The sequence below is a fragment of the Magnolia sinica genome, chromosome 14, assembly GCF_029962835.1.
Source record: "Magnolia sinica isolate HGM2019 chromosome 14, MsV1, whole genome shotgun sequence".
Classification (NCBI taxonomy): domain Eukaryota; kingdom Viridiplantae; phylum Streptophyta; class Magnoliopsida; order Magnoliales; family Magnoliaceae; genus Magnolia; species Magnolia sinica.
In genome coordinates, this window is record NC_080586.1 from 910,873 (window position 1) to 926,235 (window position 15,363).

The following is a 15,363-nucleotide window of genomic DNA, read 5'->3' on the forward strand; positions in this document are numbered from 1 at the left end:
TTCGAAGCAGAAATTGGGATTGTATGTTCGTTCAACTACCGAAAATTACAAAGAATGATTGATGATGTACACATCAGTTCATACAACAGCAAAATCAGAAGCCCCTGCCACCACAATCCCTTGCTACGTCTTTCACCATTTAATCATATTTTGAAACCTTTCTGAGGTTTCTTTGGGATCTGAGATCCCAATTGCTTGGCCGTGGAACACCATTATGAGTTGGAATCCAGAAACAAAACCATGGAGGATAGCTGCTATCACCCTAGTATTAGTTCATCATCCATCCAACCCTCCCACACCAAAAAAAACACAAGCTGCAGAATCATCTACCGAACCTTTCTAGTCTCCGGCGACGCAATTCTTCCAAGGAAAGGTCACGAGGCCGATTTGAGGGCTGAATGGATGACAACCCATCACCCTCCCTCTCTGTCCCACACATTTCGCAGACGCTTAGCAGCCCAGAATTATCAAAAGTGCAAGCTGTGCATCTCCACGTATCAGGCACATTCCTCCCAGTTTGTCTTCCTCCAATGGTGCCCCTGCCGGAAATCCGCCTCCGACGGTACCGAAACAAATCACGGACAAACTTCAGAGGCCAGCTCAGAAGCCCGACAATATTTCCTACAACGGTCGTCACTGGGTCAGCGCCCGTGTAGGAACGCCTCAAACGAAGGTAGAGGAGGCCGGCAAGTATCCCACCAAGGTGGCCAAGGAAGGACACACCCGGCACAAATAATTGAATGAGAATCAATTCAGCCCAGGCAGCATGACGTGCAGGGACTATCAGTCCATGCACGTATGTATAGTCATTGGAACGGTAATTGAGAACAACTTTCATGGCAAAGAGGACACCAGAGAATCCAACAGCATGTTCGTAGTAGTAGGCTCTGTCATAATCGAAGAGGAGTAGAGACTTCGCGAGGAGTAATGTGATACCTTGGGACATGGCGACTAATTCTGCTATCATAGTCGCAAACTCAATGCTACCCATAGAAGTCTCCAACTGGATCCCTTTCCACAGAAGTGACAGCATGTTATAGACAAGGTGGGAGTCATTCATGTGGTAGAAAGCTGATAAGAAGAAGCGCTTGAGATCCCTGTTCTGCTCAAGCAAAAACAAACCATCATGAGCAGGTTAGCGGTGCACAGAAAGATGCAATGTTTAAGGAGAGGGTGACTAATAGAAATGTTCACAACAGCAAGGCAACAAATGATGTTATGTTATTGAAGGGCAATATATAAGTGAACTTTTTAAATCTCTTTGTTTGGCAGGGAACCAAGCATCATGTTTTAAAAATTGAAAAATCGGCCAAGTAGGTATTTCCATAAAATCAGCAGGTTAAAAGAAGGTGGAAACACAAAATCTTTTGTTACCACTCAGATTTTCTTTGTTTCGGGGTATAAAAATCCCATTTGGTTACAGTACTTTTGAAAACTATGAAGAAGCAATAAGATAACATGAACTTTGTGTAGAAGATTTGAATACGTATACAATAGAAGATTAATTGACACCTCTATATGCTCTAACACCTCTCAATCATTCCAACTGAAGCATAAAAACAAAGAAATAAATCCAAAAGGAATTAACTAAGCGAGTTACACCTCTATATATAATGCTCTAACACCTCTCAATCACTCCAACCGCAGCAGAAAAACAAATAAATAAATTGAAAAGGAATAACTATGTGAGTCGCACCACCCAAAAATCTAAGGCGTTGTTTGGATGCCTGTAAGTTCTGTCAGTGAGAAATGACTAACAGGTAGGCCATTTTCAGGTGGTGTTTGGGGGAGGAAATTCACCTGCATGTCACAGGCAAAACTGCCAGGAAACTTCATGGGGCTGGGGGCAAGAAGTCACTTCCCAGTAAAGTGACTTACAGCTGAAAGTCATTTTCGGTGAAAGTGACTTACAACTTAAAAACTTACAGGCATCCAAACGACCCCTAAGGAAATCTCTTCCCTAGGATTTCTAGAAGAGACTCCCACCCATAAAATCGTCTCAAATCTCAAGAATAAAACAAACCATTCTTTTGATAAATGAAAAAAAAAAAAAAAACTTGTGACAAAGCCTAGTCTTCATCCATATGCCAGCATCATCTAAGCCTCATCCCAACTAATTGGGGCTATCTACACGAATCCTATGTGGCCACTCCAATCTATTAAGTACCATATCCTCAGGGGTCATTTGGATGCTTGTAAATGGTTTAAGTGGTAAATGATTTACAGGTGTAAACCATGTACAGCCTGTCCTGTTTGGCTGTAAGCTGTGAATGATTGTCTGTCTTTGGATAGCCTGTAAATTATTGAAGTCCTGTAAATGGAAAGCCTGTAAGTGCCTGTTTGGATACCACCAAATAAGTTACTTTTTCTACTTACAGCAGTAGATAAGTGACTTATTTCAGATAAGTTTGGTTTATCATTAGTTGTAAGTAATTTTTTTACTTAAAAAGTACATAAACACTTCAGTTAATTTTTTAAAGCTTTTCTACTTTTCATAAGTTGCTGAAGAGAGGCATCAGGAGAGACGAAAGAGAGGAGAACTTGATAACTATGTTGTTTGCCAAACATACTTTTCTTAATAAGTAGAAACTAAGATAAGCTACTTCTGGAATGAGTAGTTTATCTTAAGAAAATGAAGATCCAAACGCCCCCTAAATGACATCCCACCTTTTTGCCAGGTAGATGCTGCTGTAAATGATTTACATGCAAAAAAGGTCATCCAAACGTAGAGTGCAAATGATTTCCCTATTTACAACTTGCCCCATTTACAGGCATCCAAACAACCCCAAAGTTTAACCATAGTTTATAAAATCATTTCTTACTACCTCCACCTACATCGTTTTGGGCCTTGCCCTTGCCCTTTTTAACAATCCTAAGCAATGCAATTCTTGGTCAATGTACATATGGAAATGGTATATTCGCCCATTCTTTCCTTCCTAAATTAACTCAACTTAATCCTAAAGAGTTGTAAGAGGAGGAAGAAAAGAATATTGAATCTAAATAAGACACCTAATGACACTTAAAAACTTGTAAAAATTGGAAAAGTATATACAACCAGAAATGCAAGGAATTACCCAAAAACCCATTTCTCCAACACCAACCATCAATCAATAGGTAAGTTATTTGCAAAATACCCACAAACCCATTTGCCACCCTCTAAGGACAGATATGAGTGAAATTCCCAAAACCCATTTCTCACCCTTGAAAAGAACAAATATGCGTGGAATGCCCAAAACCCATTTCTCCACCATCAAATTCAAAAGCAAAGAAGAAATGGGTTTCGACAATTAGGGGTCGTTTGGATGCTTGTAATTTTTTTAGTTGTAAGTTTCAGGTGTAATCGGTTTACATGATATTCCGTTTGGCTTTTAAGTGGTAATCTGTTTACAGGTAAACAGATTGTGTGTTTGGGTAGCCTGTAAAGTGTTTACAATGAATAAAGTAGGTATTCATACCAATAGAGCTTGGGCGGTGAACCTTCCAAAATCCGCAAATCACATAAGGACTTGATTTTTATTTTTTTTAGGGCCTTAAGAGAGCATTAAAGCATTCACACACTAAATGGATTGGATGTCTTCCAACTATCACAGTGGGCCCCAAATGCAATCTAGAAGTTTCTAATGGTGAACACCCCATCCTTCCCTCGTGTGGTCCATTTGACAATGGACGAGCTGTTTTTTTAGGCCCACAGGAGAGCATCAAGGGAAGTACATGATCGATAGATTGGATGTACCATACACGTTACGGTGAGCTCCACATATCATGAGTATATATTAACCATTGTGTTCTAACATGTATAATGCTTTTTAAGCTGTAAAGACTTTACCTTTAATCTGAAATTTTTACTAGGCTTCAGATTATAGCTAAAAGCTGTAATCTGTTTACAGCCAGTAAAGGCTTTACAGGCAAGTACATACAACGAAACAGCCCCTGTAATCAGATTACCTGTAATCCCTTTACAGCTTAAGGACTTCACAGGCATCCAAACGATTATATCAAAATAGCAAATAAAACCCTATTCTTTCAGAAATAGGGGGGGGGGGGAACAAAACCAAATAAAAGAGCATTTAAGAGAGAGAGGAGGGGAGATGAAAATTTACCTTGACGATGAGATTGGGGTTGAACCAGACCTGGTTGAGGGTAGGGAGGTAATTATTGAGAAAACCAGGCCTCAAATAGATGAGGGTATTTGCGAGGAGAAGGCCTGCTGTCACGGGAGGCTTTCTCTCCAATCTGTAATACTCGTTCACCACGTGAAGCCCTAGAATAGGAAGCATTCCCCTCGACAATCTCCTTCTTCCATCTCCCTCCATCTAATCTCTTTTCACCTCTCGAATTCAAGACCGTCGCAGAGACGATTCTGGTTTTTTCGCTTTTTTTTTTTTCAGAGATCGAATCAAACGAGAACGAGTATTATATAAATCCAGGTCGGTTGCGGTAATCTCCTTTTAAATGACCAAAATATCCTTCTACCGCTCGCGGGAAACGGATTGGCTACTCCCCCTGACACCAGCCCCGGCGCTGGTGGTCGGTGCTGTGTGGCCCACCATGATGTATGTGTTTCATCCATTACATTCATCCATTTTTAAATATTATTTTAGGTTTCCATTTAAAAAATGAGGGGATACAAATCTCAGGTGGACCACACCACAGGAAAATGATAGTGATTGGATATCCATCATTAAAATCCTCCTAAGGCCCACTGTTTATTTGGCATCCAATCTGTTGATTAGGTCATACAAACCCATATTAAGGGAAAAAACAAAGATCAACTTGATCCAATACTTTTATGACCACCAAAAAGTTTTTAACGATCAAAGTTCTTTCAATACTATTTCTTATAATGTGATCCACTTGAGAATAGGATATACCTCATTTTTTTTATTATCATAAATTAAACTAGAAAAATATATGAACGGAATAGATAAAACACATAAAACATGATGAACACGTACAACATGATGAGCCCACGGAGCACCGACTACCAGCCGTTGGCTGGTGGCAGGGGGAGCAGCCAATCCGTTTCCGTCATGGGGTCGGGATGCGGATTCCTGCTAAAGGCTTTCACATGAAGTTCCGGGAATTTATATGGGCGACCATGGTGTTTTTAATAAACCCACCCGTCCCATCCGTTTTTTGAGTTCATTTTAAGACAAAAGGCTAAAAATATCCAGATCCAAGACTCAAGTGGGCGAAAGAGGAGAATTGAATGTCCGTAGTCGAAATATTCGTGGGCCACATAAGTTTTGAATCATGCAGGTATTTTTTTTTAAGTTCATCCCGGTAGGAATGACGTTATGAGTTGTATGGATGGGATATAAGCATCACTATCAGAAATGTTTCAACGGTAGGAATTTCCCTGCCCACCTTTTCCTTCACTGCGGCTCACTTGAGTCTTAGATCCAGCTTATTTTTAGCCTCTTGTCCTAAAATAAGCTCCAAAAAAGGATAGAAGTATTGGATTTATCAAAAACGTCATGGTGGGCCCACATAGGTTCCCAGAGCAGGAACTTCAGCGTCCATCGGGTCGGATCCAATAGTTCCCGCGTCGTAGGATCCATTAGTACCGGAAACAGATTGACTGTCGGTTCTCTGTGGGCTCTACCATGATGTCTGTGTTTCATCCATGCCGTCCATCTATTTTAAAAGATCATTTTATTTTATGAGACCAAAAATAAGGTATATCCCAATCTCAATTAGACCACATTATAGGAAACAGTGTTGAATGAGCACCGCCATTAAAAACATTTTGGGACCATAAAAGTTTTGGATTAAGCTGATTTTTTACCTTCATCTGGGCCTGTATAACCTAATCAACATATTGGATGTCAAATAAACAGTACAGTGGGCCTTAGGAGGATTTTAATGGTCGATATCCATTCACTATTTTTTTTCATATGGTGTGGACCACCTGAGATTTATACCCCTCTCACTTTTGAAATAAAGCCATAAAATGATCTGTAAAAATGGATGGACGGAATGGATGAAACACATACATCATGGTGGGGCCCACAGAGCACCGACTACCAGCAACGGGGCTGGTGGTGGGGGAGTAGCCAATCCGTTTCTGTAGTACCCGTACTCCTCCTAACTCGGTTCGGGAGGTTCTGCGAAAGGATTTTGGGTGGGGCTCACTGCGATCTTTGTGATAAATTCAACTCGTGAATCCGTTTTTAGGTCCTATTTTAAGACATGCGAGTAAAAATGACTCAAAACTCAAGCGGGCCACACGAGAGGAAAAGGTGGGAATTTAGTAACCACCGTTTAAATATTTACATGGCCACAAAAGTTCTGTATCTATCTAATTTTTTTCCGTCGTTTTTTACTTTATCCCAAAAAAAAAGACCTTATAAACGGTTTGGATGGCATTTAAACATTAAGTGGGAGCCTAAAAAGGTTTCAACGGTAGGAATTCCTTTCCCTACCGTTTCGTTAATTTAATAGGCTGATGGACAGAGATGCCAATCCAAGCCAATTCAGCTGTCCAACCGTTGAGCCTTTTGTCCCCTTCTTTTAGCCGTCAATTTGTATTAAAATTGCATAGATGGGATTGTTCAGCGTGGGGTCCATTGGAGGAACGTTGTAGATCATCAGATGGTGAGTTGAGATTCATGTGATTGGGTCCACAGATCTTATATTCTTCAACAGGGACGTTACTGAATAAACGGATGGTGGTTTGCTAGAATACGTCCGGATGTTTTGCAATTGGATACGCGGGGACTATATTCGTTCGATCTGGGATCATGTTCGGTGATCCAGAACGTTTATAAGATGGGCCTCACCATCGATGGTGGATCCTTCCTATTTGAATACTTAATCACTTTTACTATCCAACTCGTTTCTGTTGAATATAGACCGTCTTCTTGATGCTTGTTTTTTAGCCATTGATTCAAAAGTCTAAAATTTTTCTATCTTAAAGATTTTTTATTCAGTTGATCAGAGCAAACAGTTCGGATCTCCGAATATGACACTGATCCAACGGCTATAGTCCCGACGTTTCTTATTTCTATACATCGGGATGCATTGTTGCAAACCCGTTTAGGCAATACGCTGGTTGCTGATATTCGAGCAGCTTTTAGTCATTTTATTTTAATGGAGGGAGATTTTGGTAATTTGACAGAGAGATGTCTTTCTTAGTCTACAAGGCAAAGGCTGTCTAGAAGTTTCGGTTAATCTATCTTTCGATGGGACGCGGATTGCGTCCTACGGCCCACCGTGATGTAATTGTTTTATCCAGGCCGTTAATAGCTTTTCTCAGATCATTTTAAGTATAAATAAAAAAACTGAAGCAGATATAGAGCTCCAGTGGATCACATCAAAAGAAGTTACAGCGATAATGATATCCACCGTTGAAACCTTTCTAAGGGCCACCGTGATGTTTTTTTACCATCCAAGCTATTAATAAGGTCATGCAGACATGGATGAAGTGAAAAAACAATTATCAGCTTGATCCGAAACTTCTCCAGCTCCCAATAAGTTTTTAATGGTGTACGTTCAATCTTCACTTTGTGATCCACTTAAGACCTGGACCTGCATCATTTTTTGTATCATACCTTAAAATGATCTACATCATGTTGGGTCCCACAGAGCCCTGGGGTAGGACGCAACCCGCGTCCCTTTCGATGCCTCTTGATTCTGTCCGAGTCCGATTTATCGTGACATTCGGGTCTGGCCGTCCTATTGGGCTTTCGGGGCTTCCCATTAAGAAGCGGGCACAGGCCTAGCGATTGAAGCTTTTAAGCCTTCATTGGTTTATGGTTTGGTCGGATGTGGCTCAAGCTTCGACCGATCTCTGATGGAACCATCCTCTCCTTTGCAACGTGAACCTGTTAACGGCCTAGATATTGCAGTAAAAAAAATTGTATTCTTTTCTTTTTCCTCTGTCTGTATGTAATGTAGCTGTAATTGAAATATATTTGAATCCAAATCACATTGCAAATGGAATTAAATTGGAAGCATTATTGTGTTTGGATACCTATAATTGAAAATAAAAATATTTGGATCATCCATCGTTAGGGCCCACTTTTGATGTCCACCATTCATCTTGTAGACCACACTTATGTGGATTATCCATCATATTGGGTCACTTTGGATATGGGCCGTCCACATTTGAGACCTTAGATGTGGATCATCAATAATTCGGGGCCATACTTTGACGCGGGTCATTCATCATGTAAGGCCTACTCTCTCCATTTTGAAGGCCTACCTTGATGTAGACCATTCATCATGTGAGGCTCCACCTTAAACATGGATTGTTCACCAGGGGTGCACACCTTTGATGTCAACCGTCCATCGTATGGACCCACCTTCAATGTCCACCACCCATCATGTGAGTAGTATCTTTGATGTAGACTATCCTTCAAGTGGTACCCACTTGATGTGGATTACCCATCATGACTTGGCACTGTTCCCGTGATGCTGTACTCACCTTTACAAGCAACACCTGACAAATTGGAAAGAAGATGGGACTGAGTGCACAAGGTGTGGCCACACCACAAGGGTCAGCTTGCTCGCATACAAGTGTGGCCCACCTGAAGATTGCTTGGACATGTGTCTTATTTCGTGTATGCTGGTGGGCCACTTCATTCACGGGTTAGGTGGTGCGTTCAACACACTGCAATAGTGGTGCTGTGAGGAATGCATGCTAGCTGGGCTACCAGACCTCATCCCTAAGCTGGTTTTAAGACTAGGTGTTGGTCGTACTTGTAAGAAATGAACATGATATGGTGAAGAAAATAAACGTACTCAAAATAAAATAAATTTACATAGTTCAGCATTATACCTATTCAAATTCACCCTAACTCAGACAAGTAATCACTAGACTCAGTACGACTCATTTCACTATGATCCTGTCTTTTTTGCCGGTGTATTTTAAAAAGAATGAAGAAAAGGAAGAAGAAGCAAAAATAAATATATTCATATATGATGCTGTATTTTAGTATTTTCAAGTGTAAAACTCCGGATCCTCATGAGATGGAAAAATATACTTTTATAAAATATTTATCTTTAAAGCCTTTTAAATTGGTGCATTACTATGCACTCACCCATACATGCACTCGAGATTGTCTTGATGGAAAAATAGTCTTGAAAAACAATTAAGCTTGTTTTTTTTTTTTTTTTTTTTTTTTTTGTTTTTGTTTTTGTTAGCTTGCTAAGCTTGTTAGTACACTCACTGGCAGTTCGCAGTTCACACTTCTCTGTTAGTCACCCCCTCTGGGGAATCGATACCAAGACCTCAGGGAAATGAGCTATGTTTCACTCAGTCTCCCACTTGAGCCATGGATCAGCATGTAATTAAGCTTGGTTTTGCTTATTCTTTTTTTTTTTAACCACTTGTAATTATCGAATGTAACTAATTTTCTTTTGATTGTTTCTACCATAACAAAGATCTCTTAATTATTGGGCACACTCATCCTTGTGAGGTTGACTCTTCTCTTTGATAAATAGTTTTTTCCCCCTTTCAGTAAGGATTTCGACACAATAGTCAACCAAAAAAATAAAAAAAAAAATCCTCCCTTCCTGTTTTAGTTGAATATCCTTTCTCCTTTCTTGGAGATTAGGAAGGATCTAGTGATCTCTTTGGCCTGTGTAAGTTTGAGAAGAGTGTACACTAAGCATGGTATCCTGGTATCTTGAGGATAACACACTAGTTAAATCAATCGAGTAGTATGAACTATTTCAAAAAGAGAAATATCATTTGTGCTCTATCCAGATATTAATTATCAATCTATGATCTTGACTCATCTAATCAAATGCATGGTCTCAATTTATTATTGATTAATTCTATTCAAATATTATCTACAAAGGGTAAAGTATTCTAGGGTTGGGTTTTCCATGCTCTGTGTAAATTGGAGAGGGCTATACGTTGGACGTTACATCATAAGAATAACGCACTAAGGAGTTTGTCACAAAGGTTGAATAGACTGAGGAACACATTATTTTGAAAAAAAAAGAAGAATAGAAGGTAGCATTGTCAATGTCTCATCCCGACATTGATTATCCATCTGGGAGCTTAATCCATCTAACCAAGGGTGGGGTTTTAGCTTATTATTGGCTCATGATTTTTAGATATTTTTTTGCTTACATTTCAACAACATTCTTTAAGGTCCATACTTGATCTTTCTACTGGTCAATCAAGAACTAACTAATTAATGATGTAGGGTGTAAGAGTCCTTACTCTTGCTCCAGTGGTAAACTCTCAAGAGTTTCAACACCGGGTCAAGGATTCGAGTACCCATAGGTGGTGAAATCCCACTATTGTGTGAGTGTGTGGTGGTGTGTGTGCGTGTGTAAAAAATAAAATAAAAATAAAAATAAATAAATAAAATATGTAGGGTATAAGCCAACTAAAAACTTTATCAATTCAAGGGCCATCAATTAAAATTGATGACTCAATTCCTTCATAATGGTTTTTTAATCTTAAAAAATAAAAATAAATAAATAATCATTTCCAAAGGAACTACAATGGGTGTCCATTCCTTCAAATTGATAGATTTGAAAGAGATGCTGTTGTGTTTTTTATAATAAAAATAAATTTCAAAAATAAAAGTTATTTTTAGAAAGTAAATAAATATATTAATTATTTAAACTTTTCATAAATAGTGTGTATAGCCAGTCGGTAAGAGAAGGGGTTTTTGCTTATGCAACCAGGGTTCAAATCTCCTCGCACCGCCTGCGCGTGCATGGGTTGTAGGGCTGCTTGGGCGCTTTTTGGCACTTTATTAGGGGCACTTCGCATCGTCGCAAGGAGCAATAAGAGCTTTAGTTTTTTTGGCACACGGTTCAATTTTTTGAGCCATAGTACCCTGATGTTTTATTACTTTTTTTGCTAATTGAGAGTAATTGTGACATAATTGTACATGTGGCACCTATACCATGTGTCACTTACGTGGATACAGTTTTTCTTGTTGGATAACTGCTTCTATCTAAATGGGTACAGAAATAACTGTCATAGGACAAATAGTCATGTCCTTTCATGAAAGACAATTATTTACTATGAATGAGTATGAATTTCTTGAAGAGGCACTTTAGCACCTCTTCAAGAAGAAATTCATAACCTTTCAATTAATATAAATCCTGGATACTATAATTCAGAAGAGAATACTCTTAATCCTTGAGATTATATCATCTTCTGTGCAATTACTCTCGATCTGATTTCTTGCTGAATTTTTTCTGAACGTCTTAAGGCATATCGGTGTCAAAACCAGAGATATATTCAACACTTAAATGTGCAAATTTTCGTGTTAAAAATCAGATTTAGAGTTCATTATATCCTGAAGATAATTTGCAGATTTCCTTCGTTTGCACTTGCTGGAAAATTCAGAAAAGGGGCAACAAATTTGTCTTGAGAAATTGACTGTTCAAGTCGAGCCTTGAATTCGATAGATCTAATCGTTTTGTTATCGTTTTCTTCTATCCTTTGTTGTGTACAAGAAACTCTTATATTTCTGAAATTCTAAAGATGCAACAACCAACTACACTAATAGAATCTTGCCCACGACTCAGCCAGTCCATGTATGCAATGTTTGGCACGTGACAGGACACACGTGGAGCTGAGTTTTCAAGTTGAGCTGGAGAGTAGACAGCTTACCAAAAAAGTGAGAAAAAAAGCTGGTAGGAGGGTGGAATTCAAGGGTCGCGTGGGGTTGGGAAAGAAAGAGCAGTGTCAGATCCTTTTCCCAGAAGGTGAGAAAATGTTAGATAACTTTCCTTATCCATACCAATATCTAATTAATCAATTTTTAATCGTTTAAGCCATACATGATTGCTGACTATTAAAGTTAAGAGAAAATACTTTGCTACTCTAGCAGAGTATGACAGATGATACACAGGCAGTTCAAAATTACTGAGAAATTGCACACGTGGCATTTTAGTTAATTGAAACTAAACCTTTCAAATTATGGGTACCAGGTATAGTGAAGGAAATCTTGCTCCTATCTGTTTATCTAACAATTAGATAGCTGGACATTAGACCCATAGAAATGAAAAATATTCGACGGTCTTAGTTTTTTTTTTTTTTTTTTAAATAAATCCAATTAAGATTGTACGGCTAATCTAAATCTACGATAGTGGGTTCTACAATTTAGTTTAATATGAATTCATATACGTATATGCTTGCATATCAAGCATCATATGCAACCAGTGTATCAAATGGCTGAGTAAAAGCGAGAAAAGGATGGGTAATTAATGAGGAAAGAAGCAGACAAGGAGAATCTGTTAGCCTATTTGGGCCCGTGATTTCTCTCAACCAACGCACTTCCCCACAAGCATAGCTTTTAATCAACTGATTATTTCTCCCAACAAATCATTAATGGTTATAGAAATGGATCCAATGATCTAGTTATGTGGGGACACTTGGACGGCTAAATCAAACGATCTGGACCGTCTATTAGGTAAAACACATGTTCATGTGCCCCCAAGCAAAATCACATCGATTGGATACACCACAATTTGGACACATGCACTGAACAATTGTACACCTTCCATGCATGCAATTCAAATCCGACCGTCCATGTCCTGGCTCCAATATGGATCATAAACTGAAAATTTCACGAAATTGGTGCTTGATTGGCCAACTTCTGGAGTTATAGTCCCCAGTGAAAATGATAAATAGCCAACAATATGTATTCAACAATATATATATATAACCTATTTCTAGTGGGTCCCATGATCTGGACGGTTTTACTCCGAGTTGCGAGATGGAAAGTATCCAATTCCCGAATGCATGCATATGAACCATCACACGCTGGCAGAGTATCAAATGGCCTAGAAATAAGCAAACACGTATAGTAAAATGATGACATCGGTATGATTGATTAATAATAACGATCCACACACATGTAAATTATTTTTCCAAAAAGCAAAAGTACAAAATCCATATCAGCAAACTACACACTGGCTGTCCGGCTGCCGGAATCTGACATGCCGGCGGTAAAACACAATCTCTCTCTATTTTTTCGGTGCTAGCCGGGTCTTGATCTTCTCAACTTCCTTGGTACCAATCTGGAATGCCTTTGTAAGCACATTGTCAGGGACCGGTGGAGTCGCCGTGAACAGAGTCAGAGCGATCGACTGGGTCCCAGGCAATTGACTGTTGAATGCAGCGATCACCGCCGCCGGCACAACCCCGTTGTTCTTCTGGAAATGCACTAGGCCCCTAGGGAAAACGAAGATCTCACCCTTCTTGATAGTCTTCGAGAAGAGAGAATTGGCTGTCGTGATGAACCCAACGTCCAATTGGCCTTCGAGAACGAACACAATCTCAGTAGCCCTTGGATGTGTGTGAGGTGGATTCAGGCCGCCCGGCGCATAGTCGATCCGGGCTAGCGACACACCGAGCGTGTTGAGGCCAGGGATCTTATCAACATTGGCCACTGTTACTAGAGATCCCATTGTATTGTTCGTGCTACCGGGCTTAGCGAGTCCGTCGAAGAAGAAATCCGAAGAATTCACTTTCGCAGCGTCTTTGCAGATGAATCCATTAACCTTAACCGCTGCGAGCCAACAACAATATTTTGAAACTTGTTCAGATTCTATGAGTCTTTATTTTTTTTGGGTGTGTTTGGCTGTCCCAGACATCATGAATTTCTTAATATCTTACCCCAGATTAGACCAATTGATCATTAAATTTCATGATGTTTTGACAATATTTTTAAATTAGTTGGTGCAACCAAACGCCAACCTTACAATTTTCACAAACAAGTAATGATAAGAAGAGCTGCGTGAAGAGAGGTACAAGAGGGAAATCTCAGCTTCTTTTTTTTTTTTAACCCTCCATTTTTTCATACATGGGTGGCCCACCTGATGAATGAACCAGCCAAACATTTCGGTCAGTGCATGTTCATGTGAGCCGCACTTGATGGAGGGCCCAGATCATGCATATACATAGGCCAGAAATCGCATGTATTGCCCAGGTGCACTATAAAAGGATTTTCCCATATGTAGCTATGAGCCATTCATCAGGTGGACCCCACATTCATGATGGTTTGCTCGTCTGGTGGGTTATTCTCGCCTACATTGAATTGAGACATTTGAGAATTCTTTTTTCACCGTTCAGCTTCTTGTGAGACAGCCTACCGTGTGATCATTAGACGAGCCTGGTTTTCTTTTGTATGATGTACAAAGGAAGTAGGGCCCACCTGATGAATGGCCCAGGTCTCATACGCGGCTGGCGGCGTAGTTTCAAGAGGATATTCTAACCACACCGTCTATTGCAAACCTCTATTGGGAGATTGATACGGCAAACTGCAATATAATAGAGGATGGAAGGCTTATGCGTCAATCCAGACCGTCCATCTAACTCCTCTACTGGGGATGGAGAGTGGTTCGAAGGGAATACAGATAGGATGATGCTATCCATTTGATTGAAAATATAAATGATGAACGCCGTCCTTTGGGTTGGTGAAGTGAGAAATAAGGTGGATAAGATGGTCTGGTAAGTACATTTTTTTGTGGGCCATCCATGAGAAGGCCCACTAAATGGACGGTTCGGATTGATAAATTATGACTGCAAAGAGACGGGTCTACCATGTGCACTACCGTGTTTATCCTACAGGCATTTATAACCCATGACTTTAATAAAGTAGGCTGAGCTGGGTTGGGTCCTAAGCAACAAAAACATTCCATCCGTCCATCTTCATCTTTGACTTAATTACCAAAAGAATTTTAGGTAGGGTACTGTTTGGCTGTCACATTTATTGCGAAACGGAGTCAGGGCATGTTTGGCTGCCACTTAAAAATGAGTTCAGCCTACCAAAAAAACAGAGATGAACTCACTTTTAAGTGGCAACCAAAAATGCCCAGAATATTGTTTGGAATTTGGACAGCTGTTTTTCTTTTTTGGGTCTTGTTGGTTTTGTAAAATTAATCCGTACAATTATATATTTGAAGAAAGACCCTCCCCCCCCAAAAAAAAAGAAAAAAAGAAGAAGAGAAGGAAGAGTCTGAAAAGAAAGGAAAAGAAGATCACCTCCAGTACGATCAGCGACGCAAATGTCCTGGAGCATGTCGGGATCTGCGGCACCGGTGCCGGAGATGATGGCAAGGATGAGAAGGAGGCTAACTACAGTCTCCATGGTTGCTACGAGAGAGAGAGAGAGAGAGAGAGAGAGAGAGAGAGAGAGGTGTTTTGTGTACGTTGGTAAGAGGAAAACGGAGAAGGGATGTATTTATAGGGGGAGAGTTTTGGTGAAGGGTCATGAAAGCGGCCGTGCATCCAAAGCAATAGAAATTTAAAAAAAAAAGAAAAAAAAGAAATGCTTTTGATACTCTGGCCGAGTGTGATGGATGATACGCAGGAACTAATAAATTACTGAGAAATTTCATACGTTGGATGCAAGTAATTCAAACTAACCCGTACAAATT

The 15,363-nt window shown here is 39.8% G+C and overlaps 2 protein-coding genes across 2 annotated transcripts; both read right to left on the minus strand.

Moving 5' to 3' along the window:
- On the minus strand, window positions 1-4,402 carry LOC131225353 (rhomboid-like protein 14, mitochondrial). The gene is made up of 2 exons (XM_058220879.1): window positions 4,101-4,402; window positions 1-1,102 (listed from the first exon to the last, which is right to left on the minus strand). Exons 1-2 carry the CDS (start codon window positions 4,311-4,313, stop codon window positions 323-325), a joined length of 993 nt encoding a protein of 330 aa, XP_058076862.1. The 5' UTR covers window positions 4,314-4,402; the 3' UTR covers window positions 1-322.
- An 8,384-nt stretch (window positions 4,403-12,786) lies between these two features.
- LOC131225564 (germin-like protein 5-1) lies at window positions 12,787-15,140 on the minus strand. Its single transcript, XM_058221114.1, has 2 exons — window positions 14,969-15,140; window positions 12,787-13,493 (listed from the first exon to the last, which is right to left on the minus strand). The coding sequence occupies exons 1-2, from the start codon at window positions 15,072-15,074 to the stop codon at window positions 12,949-12,951; spliced, it is 651 nt and encodes a 216-aa protein (XP_058077097.1). The 5' UTR covers window positions 15,075-15,140; the 3' UTR covers window positions 12,787-12,948.
- Window positions 15,141-15,363: the final 223 nt, after the last annotated feature.

Bases quoted from the DNA above. Each gene is read 5' to 3' on its own strand.
- LOC131225353 (XM_058220879.1), bottom strand. From the start codon at position 4,313: ATGGAGGGAGATGGAAGAAGGAGATTGTCGAGGGGAATGCTTCCTATT. The intron at 1,103-4,100 runs GTAAATTTTCAT...TTGCTTGAGCAG, and splicing joins ACCCCAATCTCATCGTCAAG to AACAGGGATCTCAAGCGCTT.
- LOC131225564 (XM_058221114.1), bottom strand. From the start codon at position 15,074: ATGGAGACTGTAGTTAGCCTCCTTCTCATCCTTGCCATCATCTCCGGC. The intron at 13,494-14,968 runs GTGATCTTCTTT...GTTGGCTCGCAG, and splicing joins CGTCGCTGATCGTACTGGAG to CGGTTAAGGTTAATGGATTC.